The 15344-nt window shown below is 41.4% G+C and overlaps 1 protein-coding gene across 8 annotated transcripts in view; it reads left to right on the plus strand.

Moving 5' to 3' along the window:
* Nucleotides 1–10603, plus strand: part of OTULIN (OTU deubiquitinase with linear linkage specificity) — a 47515-nt gene extending 36912 nt beyond the window's left edge. For all 8 annotated transcript variants that reach the window (XM_030551726.1, XM_030551727.1, XM_030551728.1 and 5 more), the window contains 3 exons: nt 2509–2634; nt 4899–5165; nt 7547–10603. In XM_030551726.1, coding sequence (XP_030407586.1) covers nt 2509–2634; nt 4899–5165; nt 7547–7741 — 588 coding nt within the window. In that variant the 3' untranslated portion in view covers nt 7742–10603. The remainder of the gene's footprint in view (nt 1–2508; nt 2635–4898; nt 5166–7546) is intronic.
* Nucleotides 10604–15344: the final 4741 nt, after the last annotated feature.

The following is a 15344-nucleotide window of genomic DNA, read 5'->3' on the forward strand; positions in this document are numbered from 1 at the left end:
CCCTTCACGTCCCTTGCTATCTGCAACTCCAATTTTGCTTTGGCCTTCCTGATTACACCCCTGCCTGCTCGAGCAATATTTTTATACTCCTCCCTAGTCATCTGTCCAAGTTTCCACTTCTTGTAAGCTTTCTTTTTGTGTTTAAGCTCACCGAAGATTTCTCTAAGGCATGCTGGTTGCCTACAATATTTGCTATTCTTCCTGAACTCTCAGTAAAGATTCTTTAAAATACAGCCAGCTCTCCTGGACTCTTTTCCCCCTCGTATTTGACTCCCTCAGGGAACTGATGGGCAGGATCCCCTGGGAGGCTAAGTATGTTTTTTGAAGTCCAGGGTCTGTATTCTGCTGCTACTGTTCTTTTTTTTTCCCTTCCTTTTATCAGGATTCTGAACTCAACCATCTCATGGTCAGTGCTGCCCAGATTGCCACCCACTTCTACTTCCCCTACCAATTCTTCCCTGTTTGTGAGCTGCAGGTCAAGAGGAGCATGGCCCCTCACTGGTTCTTCCAGCACTTGCACCAGGAAGTTGTCCCCCAGCACTCTCCAAAATCTACCTGGATTGTCTCTGCACCAGTTGTTCCTCTGGATCTGCACAACCCCTCGGGTTCTTCATTTGACACTATGGGAGCTCCCTGGTGAGCATGCACCCTACACACCTTTGATCATAGAGATTCATTAGTAGGGTCTGCTCAGACTGCACATGCACTGATGATAACTTCGTGCTCCAGACTGAGCTGCATGGGCAGATTGCCTCTGTTCCTTCTCAACTGCCTCAGCCTGAGACGGAGCTTAGTGTGTCGTCTTTGTGCATGCCTCAGCTGCTTGCAGAGTTTGTTCTCCTTCGTTTATTTAGTAATAGTTAGCTACCCGCTGCTGAAAAGGTTTGTTTTATTTCCTCTGTGAAAATCTTCCATGTGAGGGACATGCCTGATTCACTGGGGTTTAAATGTTGCCTCGCATGTAGAGAGGCTATCCTGGTCAGTGATGGACGCTCTCATACGTTTGCTGCCTGGAAGAGTCGCATATTCCACAGAAGTGAAACTTCTGTTTTGGTGCTCAAATCCAAGACATGGAAAAGCTGGAAAATCAAGATGCAACTGTTAATGATGGAGCACTCCCTTTTCCCCACTTCAGAGCTAGGTCAGGACAGTCACTTGGAGGAGGAGGATGGGTTATTCACCTTGCAGTAACTTGAGTTCTTAGGGGTGTATTACCCCTCTTGTGTAGTGCACTACTCAGCCTCCTTCCCCACTGCCTGGTTTCCCCCTACTGAGAGTTAACAGTAGAGAAGTGCTAAGGTGGCGGCAGCCCCCTTTATTCCCTCAACGTAGAGCACAAGGAGAGTGTAGGTACATGCATAGACCACATGGACACTCTTAGGGAAAAGTCACTGGTCCTGAGTCCACGTGCAACCTGAAGTAACTGAGTGCACTATTCTCTAGGGACAACACATCTTGAACTCAAGTAACTTCAAGGTGAGTAAATCATCTTTCTGTGCTGTTGTGGTAAAATTTACATATTTAAGAAATCAGGATCTATGCAGATGTGGATGCTAGCATCTCCTAAGTTATCCCTTTCTTTTCTTTCAAGGGAAATCTTAAACCAAGTCTGCCTTTCTTTGATCATATGTTAACTACTTCTAGAGTTCAGTTACACCAGATACCTTGGGTTGAATATGTATTTCTTTGGACTGTTAGTTTTCTCAAGCCACTTAAAATTTAGTCCTAAATCAGTTTCAAATACTATATTATTTCAGCTCATTAGTATTTGACAATTAATACACAATTGCTGCAGATCTTTGACTGTTATTCAGCATGAGCATAAGCTGTGCTGATAAGGTTTTAAGAAACCCCTTACGTGCAGGTTGGGCATGTAGGCCAAAATAAAAAGGATAAATAGAAGGCAAGAGTTAGTTACAATATTTTGCTATTTTTCTAACTCTTTTTGCCTTCCTTCAAGAATAGTGAAGCCTACAAAATATTCCTAATATGGGGGGAACTCTTGGCCTTACCTTAGCTTTATTTAGGTGGCCTAAGTCTATTAAGTTTTGGGTGTTTTGCCACAAGCCAAGTCCTCATCCTCATTCAGTCCTTGGCCTGTCTACTAAGAATATCTTTTTATATGGAACTGAACCAATATTAATTTCACACAATCCCTCAAACCACTAGTAGTTGGTGATTGTTACCATTCACCTGTGCATTAATTACATTTGTGTCATTGGAAAGGATTTGTGGCTGGCTCATGGCCTGGTAATGGGCTAATCTCCCAGCTGCTGATTTAATTCCAGCTGTTCTCCAACAAAAGATGCAACAAACTCGTTCCCTTTTTTAAAAAAGGGGGAAAAAATGGTGGTGTGCACTTGTACACAACAGCTTTTTTTGAAGAATGAGGATACCATTGTAAGCAGCAATACGTAGCAATATCTTCAGTAAAATATCACAATTTGACAATTTTACTTCCAGGATTTGACTTAATAAGTTGCTTGTTTTTCTTTCTCAACTTTGTAGCTTCCAGAAAATCTACTGAGCAAATATGATTGGATCCAAGAGTGGCAGCTAAGACAGAAACTGGGCAGGAAGATGGGAGAACTAAGTGACGAAATTAAAGACTACTTAATACTTCTAAGGAAGAAGGTTGGATAAATTATATGTTCACTTTCCTTAGTGAGTTACAAATAAGTATGTTTAGCTCTCCACCGATTCAACCTAAATTCTAGTAGAGTAAAATTATTATTCTAGGAAGGGTAATTAATTATTTAACGTATCTGGAGTTTATGACACTAGTTAAAGGCAATAGAAAACTTCTAAGAATAGTAAATGGAATTTAGAATTCTTTAGTATTAGATTAATATTTAAATCTTTGATTTCACCCCTTCCATGTTAAGGCATAGTATTTCTTTGCCTAAAAGCACAAGGAAAGTGGAAAGACTTTTAACCTATTCCTGGAGCAGTTTTACCAGGATATTCCTGCCATACAGTTATGGAACTGATCAGACCTTCATATTATGATGGACATAATACACACATAATGAAGGAGGTAGCTTGAGACAATGTGGGTTGTATTACTGCAACACAAAAAGTGTTGCACTAACCTTGTGCCACAATTCATGTTATATGGCACTACTTGGTAGTGTAGCACTCCTGTGAGGGTGACTCAGCCTTTCACTACTTAAGTAGATAATTGTGTTCTAAGTAAGAGAGCTCATTTGGGGAAGAGCTGTGTGCTTTCTGGATGAGACCTCGCCAACTGAGGACATTTCTAGTCTTCATGGGCATGGAAAAATCCCTTGTTTCTAAGGAGTTGGAGGTTTTTCCTGGCACTCTGGTCCAATATTTTCCATCTACCCCCTCACTATTGCTGTTGAGCAGTCTACTGGCACTCCACCTAGCTGTTCTCAGTCTCGGGTGAAAGGATTTCCTGCATTTATGTAGTACCACATAAAGTGTTTTTAGAAGCCTTAGCGATGAAAGATGCTATATAAATGTAAAATACCAGAAGGGTGTGAGGAACTATACTGCACCACTACAGTATGTGACACTTTTAATGAATTTTCTTGTTTCCTAATTTGTGGGAACTTTCTTTTACCTCCTTGAATTAGCTGTTGCATAGACTAGTCTGTCAACATAAAATTTTAATACTATAAATACATAGTTCTAGGTTCACTCTCACTATTTCAGTTGATGTTTACTGTACATCCTTAGAGCAGAGGTGTGTTCCCTGTTGAACAAGTGCTCTTAGTATCTGAGAGACAGTGGGGTGATGGATGGCTGCAGGCAGTGATAGAATGACTGACTGAATCTTTACATAGCAAAATGATCCTTTACGCCCCTTATCATTTGTGTGTTTATGTATGTACGTATAGCCATTATAGCATTTGTTATCTAACATTTCCCAAGTGCTGTACTCTTTACAGATTAGCATTTGATTTTTCTTATTACAGTATGGAATCTGCTTAGTCCAGGGGTTCTCAAACTTCATTGCACTGTGACCCCCTTCTGACAACAAAAATTACTACATGACCCCAGGAGTGGGGACCAAAGCCTGAGTTTGCTGCCCTGGATTGAGGGGCCCAGAGCCGAAGCACCACTGCCCTGGTTTGGGGGAGGGGCTAAAGTCCAAGGGCTTCAGCTCTAGACAGAGGGCCTGTAACCTGAGCCCTATGGCCCAGGGATGAAGCCCTTGGGCTTCCCCTTTGTCACCAGGCCATGGGGCTCGGGCTTCACCTTCATCACCAGGTGCCAGCAAGTCTAAGCCAGCCCTGGCGACTCCATTAAAATGGAGTCATGACCCACTTTGGGGTCCTGACCCACAGTTTGAAAACCCCTGACTTAATAGAATGTTTTAATGGTTCCATTATTCATGTCTTCTGTGTGCATATGTTTATATTTTTATTTTAAACATTTTAAATAGGCACAGATCTACTACTTCAAATGCTAATATTTGCTTATATGCATATTTATGTAACTTCTGTGAGAATATTAGGAGCAAAATAACTAAAGCACTATGGGTATTTGAGATGCAGGGAGAATATGAAAATTATAGGTATTGTTACAACCTATGAAAAGGTTACTGCCTCTCTCCTATCAGAATCTGGCTCTCCACCCCATTCTCCTTACTTTTTCCTCTTTCTTTTTCTTTCTGTTGATTTTGGCCTCATCAGATACTTTTTGCTACAGGAAAAAGACAGCAGCAGCTACAGCTATGGGAGTATTTAAAATAGATTTTATTATTTTTAAGTTTAAAAAAAAAAAGGTGTGAGAGCCCTTTATACATCTAATTCAAAGTAGTTATGCTGAAAATGTGGCAATCTACACTTAAAGAAGGTCCTTCTTTCCTTTTGCAATTATGAGTGATATGCTGTCACTTATGTTGATAATCCTATGTTTGCTTTTTACAGTGGGAGAGTATGAGTGAAATGAAAAGTCCTGTAGAGAGACAAGCAGCTTGTGATGAATTGTTTACAAATGAAGAGGAGGAGTACAGTCTCTATGAAGCTGTGAAATTTTTGATGCTGAAGAAAGCTATTGAATTATATTATGATAAAAAAGGAAAGAAAGTACCAGTGTTCTCATGGCTATTGTTTGCCCGGGATACATCCAGCAACCCCAGTCAGCTAATGAATAACCACTTGAATCAAATAGGTCACACTGGAGGCCTTGAGCAAGTAAGGAGAGCTATTTATGCCTTCTAGTGTACGTGGAGTTTTCTCGTGTCTAGGACTTTCCTGCTGTGGTAGCAGCAGAACTAATCTGAACACGAAAACGTTTTCTGAAATGCTTTGGAAATCAGCAAAGCTGTAGCAGCTTAAGTTTGATGTGGTTTGATGCTTGTAGAAAGGTAGCTGCTCAGTAAATGGAATAATAGCAGTACTTTGTTAATGGTGATCTAGTTAAGGGTCTGTGCTTATAATTGTAAACCCCCGTTTTCTGGAGCATATAACTCCTGGATAACACATTTTTCTCATTTTTATACATATAGTTTTTTAATAAAGTAAATGAAGTATTAGATTAATGTCTTCTATGATTCTCATTGTACCAGAACAGGCCACTACTCTTTAATTATTTAAAATGTTGATTTAAAATGTCAAAATAAAGATAAGTATATATGAAAAGCTAGCAGTACCAAATTCATTACATAAGGGAAATGTATATGAAACAAGAACTGCATAATAAATCCATTTTCTGACTGATAGACATTTTTACTGGTCTTGATTTATCTGAAAAAGGTGTAATTCGTCCTTGAGGAATTGCAGCTACCTAAATGAACCATGACTGATATATATATATCTCACAAACTGGCTAATAAGGCTAATGGTGTGAAAGGTAGTACAAACATTTAAAAAAAAAAAAATCAAAAAAAAATCAGGGAGCCTGATCTCAAAAGGAGACCGGATTCCTTGAATGAGTAAAACTGCCCTCAGAAGTGTAGTTGCAGGATACAATCTCCATAAGTGCAGTGCTCAACTGTGCATGTGTTTTAATAATAGCTAAGGACCAGGTCTTGTTCCCATTTAAGTGTTTGTACTAAACTCTCATTGACTAGGTGCTTAGGTTCCACCTTTTCAAGTAAAGTTGGCTATCACCTGCCTTTAACTTGTTGACTCTTCCTGGGGTTCAGCTTTGTCACCATTACTCACACCGAGTTGAACTTTACTCGGTGACTAATCCTATTGAAATCAATGAGACTGTTCTGATAAGTTATGACTAGAACAGGGTATGCCTGGCCCTGTATGAGTTCTCAAGACAGGTGGGAAGCAATGGGGGGAACTCTTCCTCTGCTACCTCACATCCATGAAGGCAACAGGCTTAATAAGGTTCTTATACTTGCTGAGCACAAGGACCACAGAGGCTAATGCTGCTGACAGTGCTAGTCTCTACCAGATGGGGTGGGGGCAATGGCTGTAACGTGCATGCAGACACAAATTACCATCAGCCTTGCTCCAACTGGCAGAATTGGCTGGGTGCAGATGTGAGTGGATGCCCATAGTACCTTCAAGTGTGGTGGTGGCACAACACTTGTGTTCTTCCTGGCATTTCCTGGGGAAGTACAATGCGCTAGAGCTTTTACTGAGCAACATATGTCTGCACTGCTGCTGTTGGGGCACAATTCAACTCTATTCCAGCTATTTATGCAGTCATATCCTTATTTAAATGTCCCTCGACAGAGTGAAACTATCTAAAGATGAGTTGGGACATGGATTCTGAATGCATAGGCATTCCCTTTTTTTTGAAATTGTATGTTTTATAAAGAAAATGCTACTGCTTTTAACATGTGTAGCACCAGAAACTAAAGTCCTGAAATAATTGAACTTATACAGCACGAGGAGTGTCAAGCAGAGGTTCCCCCTCAGCCTTACAATTCTCTTGTGTAAATTTAAAAAATAACAGGTATTAAATACTGCTTTAGTTATACTAAAGCAAATGTATATCAAAGTGCTTTAAACAGTTCTTGGTTTTTAAATGTAAGAATTTAGGCTTTGTCCAAGGGGAGTCAAATCTATCGGAACCCTTGTAATTACATGTCTTAGACTAAATTCTGAACATCTAGTGCACTTGGACTGACTCCTATCTGTATCAGTGAAGTAAAGGAGCATTCAGTGATTGGTAGCCTCTGTTCAGGAAATGATACAGGTATAGGTCTACGATTTTCAGTCATGAATGCTTAAAGTTAGGTACCTTAAGCACTGAAATAAGTGGCATTATTTCTTCCGAAAGCCTTGAACACACACAGCTGTAATTTTGAAATGAAGTGGCTTGATTTTCAAACATTCGAACAAACTATTTCACTGCCTTAAGATTAAGACTTGAGATTAAAATTTTTGGCTATATTGTGTAATGAGCACACAGTGTGAAATTGTTGTGTACTTGAGCCCTGAGGATGGCCTATCCGTAGGATGGAATTTCAGCGAATTTCCCCATGCAGGGGAATCTCAGTATCTGAGCTTGGTTCTCCATTTTAAGGGTGGTCTTATACAGAATAACACTCTGAAAAATACACATTAGTATTATGCATTACATTCTAATTGATTTTTTTTCCCCAACCTAGGTGGAAATGTTTCTTCTTGCATATGCTCTGCAGCATACCATCAGAGTTTATCGATTGTATAAATACAGCACTGATGAATTCATCACACTTTATCCCAATGACCCAGAGGAGGACTGGCCCGTGGTGACTCTTATAACTGAAGACGATAGACATTATAATATTCCAGTCAGAATGTGTGAAGAGACTAGTTTGTAAATGAGATTTTGACAGATTTATAAATTTGGACATTAAATTTCCAACACTATATTTTGAAATAAAGTCATGATGAGATTTACATGATGAAACCTACAGTACTTTGGATCTCGAGTTAAAGGTTTGAACTGAAATTCCAAATAGGATCTTTGTAGTGGGCTGACTTGGGGCTAACAGGCCTAATGGGCATGCCATGACTCAGCAGTCCCCAGAGTCCTGAGATGGCCTTGCTTGGACAGTCCATGGGCATGGTGGCTGAGTTAGTCTGTTGTTCCCTAATACTCTGGATTTTCCAGACCAAAGGAGGGGAGAAGGTAGAAAGACCTTGGCCCTCCCCCTCCACTAGATCCCAGCCCAAGGAGAAAGGGGAGAGGCTCGTCTCCTGCTGATACATCCAGACCAGCTTTCTCTGGGCCCCGTTCTCTCCAGTTTGGAGGATGATTGCAGCACTCTGCCCCCTCCCAGAGGAGAGTTCCCCATGAGTCTCAGCAGTTCAGATAGTCAAACTTCTCAATGTTCAGATATTCTCCCTTGTCAGGGAGCAGGGGAGGAAAAACCCTCCCAGTTAGGTCTTACCCACAGTCCAGACCCTTCTCCTGTGGTTTGCTCTGTCCCAGAAGCTGCAAATTGGCTTCCTCCATGCAGACAGCCTCTCCTTCATTCTTCCCCCGCTTGACTGTCAGAGTCCTCTTTTAAGCAGGCCCTCCTTTTGGAGCATGCTCTACAACAGCTGAGAGGCAGGGCCTGGTGGGCCCTATTCTGCTCCTTCACTCCCTTAGCCTTTTTGTGGGGTCTGTAAACCCATCACAATCTTCCTTTAAAGAATACCTGATTGGGAAATAAAGTTGGTCTAACACCGTTGCTTTGTGTAAATGAATTTTCATGGCACTCTCTGGAACAAATCTCTGAAATGGATTATGTGTAGTAGAATATAAAATGTGTAAACTAAGGAGCAGGTATGATGGAAATTAAAATTCTCTTCCACCCCGCCCCCCCACCAAAAAAATCATGGCAGAGAGACTTGATAATTGGGGGTTACAGAATAATTAGCCTGGAGGTCAACAGTTTGGATCCTACTCAGCTCTCTATTGTCTGAAAGTCATTTAACATGTGGTGGCATTTTGGGAAAGTACATGAAATAAACTAGTGTCAATCCAGTTCCTAGTGACCACATGCCCATATCACAAAAGCTGTTGTTATAATTGGCATATTTATGGGAAGCCTCAGTGAAGAGGCTAAGGATTTGAATGGATCTGGAGACTGCACTAGAAACCTGGCTAGAGTTGAGCCAAATGGACATGCAATGTGAATCTAGCCCTACTGCTGCCTCTGTTTTTTCTGAGGGCCAGCCATTCTTCAGGGCTTTCAATCTGGCGCCCTTCACAAGTGTTTTTAAAAAATAAACCGGAATAGTAATGCAGCAGTGCCCTGCAATGGGGTCATAGTTACAGGATTTTCTGTCATAGCCATATAAATTGGTTTAAAGCTGAAATGTGGCCATGCAAATAATCAGAATAGAAGTAGAAATTACTTTAAATGGAATGCAAACCAGACAGTGATGGTTGAGTATCTGTCTCCTTCTAGGAAGCACTCTTTACCTAATAGGATTGGACCTGTTAGGCTGATTTTTTTTATTATTATTATTTAAAGGTGCACTAAAAAAACAAAGAATGTAGAAAATTTTGTTGTGCTGTTCCATTTGAATTATCTTTTAAACTTACCTTGCATGTTTAGTCCATAATAACTGCTTTTTGAAAACAGCCTGATGATAAATCCTCAGTTTACATGGGATTTAAGGTTGGGGTTTTTTTTGTTTATTTTTTTTTTAAATGGTGAGGGCCAACTTCAGTTGTCAGTTATTTCTGATTTTTCACCTGCTTAAAGGGAGGTAGAATCTGGTCCCCAGTTCTTAACTAGTGTCTGAAGTAGTTACTGTGGGTTTTTTTCCATGTAGTGTTTACAGGCTTCTGGATATTTTGAGTGTAGTGTGCTTACTATAGTTTACAGTATATATTGACCACATTTCGATATCACACACTAGCAATAAATAATAGAGCCATTATTTATTGCTATCTTTTTGTTATATCTATATTGAAAATTATTAGCATGATTTGTGTTAGATGGTTCCTGGAAGCTGCAAGGGCAGAGCATAACAAACATCAATAAAGAATATGTTGAGATCAAACAGGGTTTAAGGCTTGTTGCAGTTTCTATCAGTTTACTAGTGACATGGGAATAACCATGAAATTGCCTGAAAAGTTACTGATAGCAAAGGAAAAGGAGAAGACACTTATACATTAAAAGTTTACATTAGTTGTTACATGTCACCTGGACTTTGTAATGGGAAAATAGTATACAAGTAGTTTTTTCTGATTAATTTTCTATCTTGAACATTGCTGTCATCTCCTTCTTAAGAAGGGTTGTTGTACTTTAGGCTCACACATTTTAGTCTCAACAAAACTTTTTATTAAAAATAAATAAACTTTTAGTTATGCAATGTGCAGGCATATTTGGGGTGCAGACTTGCAGCCCTTACTTATGTGAGCAGTCCCGGTGCCTGGAGGGCAACATGTGAAAGTAAGGGTTGTGGCGTCAAGCCCAAAAGACTTGCATAATTGATATCCATAGAATGTGATGGAAGCCTGAATACTGCTAAACACTTAGAATTTACTTCTGTAGAGGTCAGTGGCAAAACTACCACTGACATCAGTGGGAACAGGGCACTTCAGGATATTCAGAGAATAGAAACAGCCTTGCATGTTACACACGTGAAAATATTTTAATGCAAAAAACTCAGTTTTCAGCTACATTGTATACATATGTTCAACTAAACATCGATTTCAAATATATTGGATTTAATATTGACTGCCTGTGTTTCCTTTTATCTGATAATCCAGAATAGACAGTTATTCGCTTTCAGATCCTTATATTTTCTTTGCTGAAGAAGCCTACAGTGTGGTGGATTCCACCTCAGTGGAAACAATAAATGAAGAAACTAAGATCCAGTTACTCTTGTTCCCTTGAGTATTCTTCAGTGGGTGCCTACCCATGTCAGCAACAACTGTTCTGAGTGAAGATTGCAGGGTTAGGCCCTTAGGTGGCAACAGTTAAAATACTGAAACTGGAACATGGTGGAAAATATAACAGATTTAGCTAGTTATCCAGCTATGTAGCTAGGTACTTACATGACTCCTATTAGTGTAGTATCTGAGCATGTAGGTGGTAGAGATGAGAACTTTGCAGTTTGGGTTGGATTAGATGATCTCTTGAGGTCCCTTCCAACCCTAATGATTCTATGATTTCTATGAGTTTGGTGTCTGTTTTTTTTGTAGTTTCCACATAGTCTGTGCATTTCTTCCCTCTAGTCTTACTATTTCTTACCTGTCTTGTATGCGCAACTGAAAAATTAGAAACTTTTCAGTGGTGGGACCATCTCTCTATTTTACTTGAAACAGCTAGCACAGGGGTCAGCAACCTTTCAGCAGTGGTGTGCTGGCTCTTCAGGTATATGCTCTAATTTAAGGCTTTGCGTGCCGGTAATACATTTGAATGTTTTTTAGACGGTCTCTCTATAAGTCTATAATATATAACCAAACTACTGTTATATGTAAAGTAAACAAGGTTTTTAAAATGTTTCAGAAGCTTTATTTAAAATTAAATTAAAATGCAGATCTTATTAGTTTAGTGTGATCCTTGCCCTTGCTTTTCCTTGCTGAGTTTTCCAGTGTCTAATGGCAGGTATTTAGATACTTTAAGCTGCACACAGGCATCTGAGTTATAAGTTGATAACCGGCTGGCAGGAGGTCAGCAGCTGAGGTGAGTGGAGCTGGCGGCTGGTAGGGCTGAGCAGGGCCGGAAGCCTGGACCCTGTCTGGCAGGGGGCCTGCGCTGGAACTCCAACTGGAAGCAAGGTGAGTGGGGCTGTGGAGGGGACCTCGGCTGGCAAGGGGCAGCAGCCAGAACTCCAGCAGCGGGCTGAGCGGCTCAGCCCACCGCTGCTCTGGGGTTTCAGCTGCCGGCTCCTGCCAGCTGGGGTCTCAGCCTGGGCTTCCTTCACTCAGGCCAGCAGCAGGTGCTGAGTTGGGCTGCGGTGGGAACCTGAGTGGCAGCAGGCCGAGCAGCTCAGCCCACTGCTGCTCTGGAGTTTCCACCACCGGCTCCTTGCCAGCTGGGGTCTGAGCCCACTGCCAGCCTGGGATTCCTTCCCCCGGCCGGCAGCGGGTGCTGAGTGGGACCCCGGCTGGCAAGGGGCCAGCAGTGGTAGCGCCCTGAGCAGCTCAGCCTGCTGCCAGTCTGGGGTTTCCACCATGAGTTCCTGCCAGCTGGGGTCTCAGCCCGCTGCTAGCCTGGGGTTCCATTCCGCAGGCCAGCAGCTGCTGCTGAGTGGCACTGGGGGCGGGACCATGGCTGGCAGGAGCTGGTGGTGAAAACTCCAGAGCAGTGGTGCGCTGAGCAGTTTAGCCCTCTGCCGCTCTGGGGTTTTGGCTGCTGGTTCCTTGCCTGCTGGGGTCTCAGCCTGCTGCCAGCCTGGGGTTCCCTCCCCCAGGCCAGCAGCAGGTGCTGAGTGGGACCCTGGCTGGTAAGGGCCCAGCAGCAGGAACCCCAGAGCGGCGGTTGGCTGAGCGGCTCAGCCTGCCCCGTGTGCCATCAAAAATCGGCTCGCGTGCTGTAGGTTGCTGACCCCTGAGCTAGCACACTTCTGGGTGCTGAATAAAAATATATATTGGCCTGATTCTCCTCCCATTTAGTCAATGCCAAAGTACACATTGATTTGAGTATTTATTCCTAGTTTCTTTTTAAAACACTTAAATATATATTTGTCAATAGAGCACAAAGGTAACAAAGCAGCTCTTTAATGCATAAAAGTGCTTAATAAAAGAAAGAAAATGTAGGTGGGGTGATCTTTAACCTTCCCAGCACTTGAGTGGGTGCTAGCTGTGAAGGCTTCATGACATGGTATCTCTAGACCAGTGGTTCCCAGACTTTAACAAGCTGTGAACCCCTTTCACTAAAATGTCAAGTCTCACGAACCCCCTCCTAAAAATGAATATTTCCAGGGATTTTCTCGTTTACCTGAGTATAAATTGTAAAAGCAGTGATCTTAGAAATATAAAATTTGTTTTTATGACATGCTTATTACACTCTATCATTACAGTATTTTTATTACATTATGAAAATGGCAGTACTCTTCCAAGATCTCACTTTCATAGCTTTGAATAAGCCTGTTATAAGACAAGGTGCCTGTGTTTCATCAAGGAGTATCAGATGTGAAACCACATGAATGTATTTAAGAAGCCAACTCAGAGTTCCTCCTACACAAGCATTCAGGTCTTGAGCAGTCCAGGCAAACAACGCACATTACAACAAGCTTAAACTTGTTCTTCGTAATAATTTTTAAAACAATACTAGCTACCTATTTAATTTTAAAAACAGCAAAAAGTATCCAGCTCCCTTTCCATTTCTTATAAGGAGTCTTGAAGTTTAAATCTCCTTAGTGTGATAGATATGCTTGCTTTTATCTCCTGAGCTCTTGGAAATCCAGGGGCTCTGGGCTGCTGGCCCCACGCTACCCGGGGTTCCTAGGGACAGCTCTGTCTGCCATTAGGGAATTTTTTTTCCTGAGAACCCCTGTAACATTTGCAAACCCCCAGGGGTTCACAAACTCCAGTTTGGGAACCACTGTTCTAGAGCATAATTGAATTATTTCATTTTCATCCTTTGTTATATTAAGGAGGCTAAACCCCGTTCTAAATCTATTGTATGAGTGTCTCCGTTTCTTGTGATACCATAGGTTTTAGGTTGAGTCTAATCTAGGAGATTGCAAAAACAATTGACAGTATATTTTTGCCTTGTCTACATCTCTTTCCCAGATTAGACGGAAAATCTTAATCTGAAAAAATTGTTCCTGGCCCAAAAACCTAAGACATGCTAAGTGTGAGTTCTGATCTGACATTGGTTTAGTGAATTATTTAAAGTCTTTTTATCTGAGCAAATATAGTGGAGCATCGCTTATCTTAATTTTAACTGTTTTACTAATACACATACCGAGTCAGAGTGCATTATTAAGGAATAATGGGATGGAGTTAAGGGTTGCCTAAATGCCTGAACTCGGTGTTCAAAACAGCTTCCCTTTTGTGCTTCACTTCCACTGAAAATGCCCACTTATGAATGGCCTTTACTACTACTAAAACATTCAAATAGTGTAACTCCAGGATTTCCAGTTTGTTTTTGTTTGGTTTGAGGGGAAGAAAGGGGACTAAAATGGACCAATTAAGGTTCCTGGTGGACTAGGACTTTTTCACTCACATTTTACATCAGTGAGTGATTGTAGGTCAAGATTTCTGTAACCAGTGGTGCACCTTCAGCAGATAAGGAAGGTCTTAAGTGCAGAGCAACTCTAGTAGTTCTGCTACACATTGAAGCCCAAGGGGATCCAGTGTGTATAGGACTATGCAGATCCTCTGTCCAAAACGAAGTGCTTAAAGTACTCTGAAAAAAATGGGGGAGAGGGTTCTGTCAGAATCTGTGAGCAGTAGCTTGGCAAGACTGTTTAAAGTGCATCCCTCAGTGACCCGGCTCAATTTTTAAATGGTTTATTTTTGGGGGGGTCAGTTGCTGCATCTTGAGACTCACCTCCTCCCTCACTAAGACTCACTAAGCACTGCCAACGCCCCATACTGCATTGAACAATAGGATAGACTGCAGCAGCTACTGCACTTCTACTCTGCCCTGCAACTGTGGCATTAGGGGAGGAGAAAAGATTGTTCCCCTCTATCTCCCACCCTCAGTCTGTGGAGAGCTGCACAAAAATCATTAACTTTAGCTTTGCAAAGGAGACAAAGAACTGGTGAGCTTGTACCTACTTCCTAGACAGTTAGCTTTTACTGATTGCCAGCAGATGGCACTGTAGGTGAGAGAGAGAATGGAAAGTTATACAGCTTTATTTTGCCCTGTTCGTTCATTGATTCCAGTGTGACACCGTGATCAAAAGAGCTGATGTGATCCTGGGATGGGAATCTTGAGTAGTGAGGACATTTTTACTTCTGTTTGGCACTAGTGCAACCACTGCTGGAATGTGCTGTCCAGTTCTGGTGCCCATAATTCAGGAAGGCTGCTGATAAATTGCAGAGGGTTCAGAGAAGAGCCACAAGAGTGATGAAAGAATTAGAAAATATGTCTTGGAGTGATGTGTATTGAGCTTGATTACAGTCTACATGTAGCTACATGGGGAACAAATGTATAATTAATTGCTTCTTCAATCTAGAAGAGGAATGGCTGGAAGTTGAAGCCAGACAAATTTGACACTGGAAATGAGGCACAAAGTTTTAACAGGTTACTTAACCATTGGATCAATATACCTAGGGTTGTGGTGGATTCTCCATCACTGACAATTTTTCAGTTAAGACTGGGTGTTTTTCTAAAAGATGTGTTCTAGGAATTATGCTGGGGAAGTGCTATGGGCTGTGTTATACATGAGATCTCACTGGATGATCATTGTGGTCCCTCCTGGTACGTTGCGTATGTTGCTGTTTCCAGTTATCATATAAATCTACTGTCATTTAAACTAACATGTTAAAATTAACTGAAAATAACGCCTTCTTTAAGT

Source organism: Gopherus evgoodei, chromosome 2, assembly GCF_007399415.2.
Source record: "Gopherus evgoodei ecotype Sinaloan lineage chromosome 2, rGopEvg1_v1.p, whole genome shotgun sequence".
In the NCBI taxonomy this organism is placed as follows: Eukaryota; Metazoa; Chordata; order Testudines; family Testudinidae; genus Gopherus; species Gopherus evgoodei.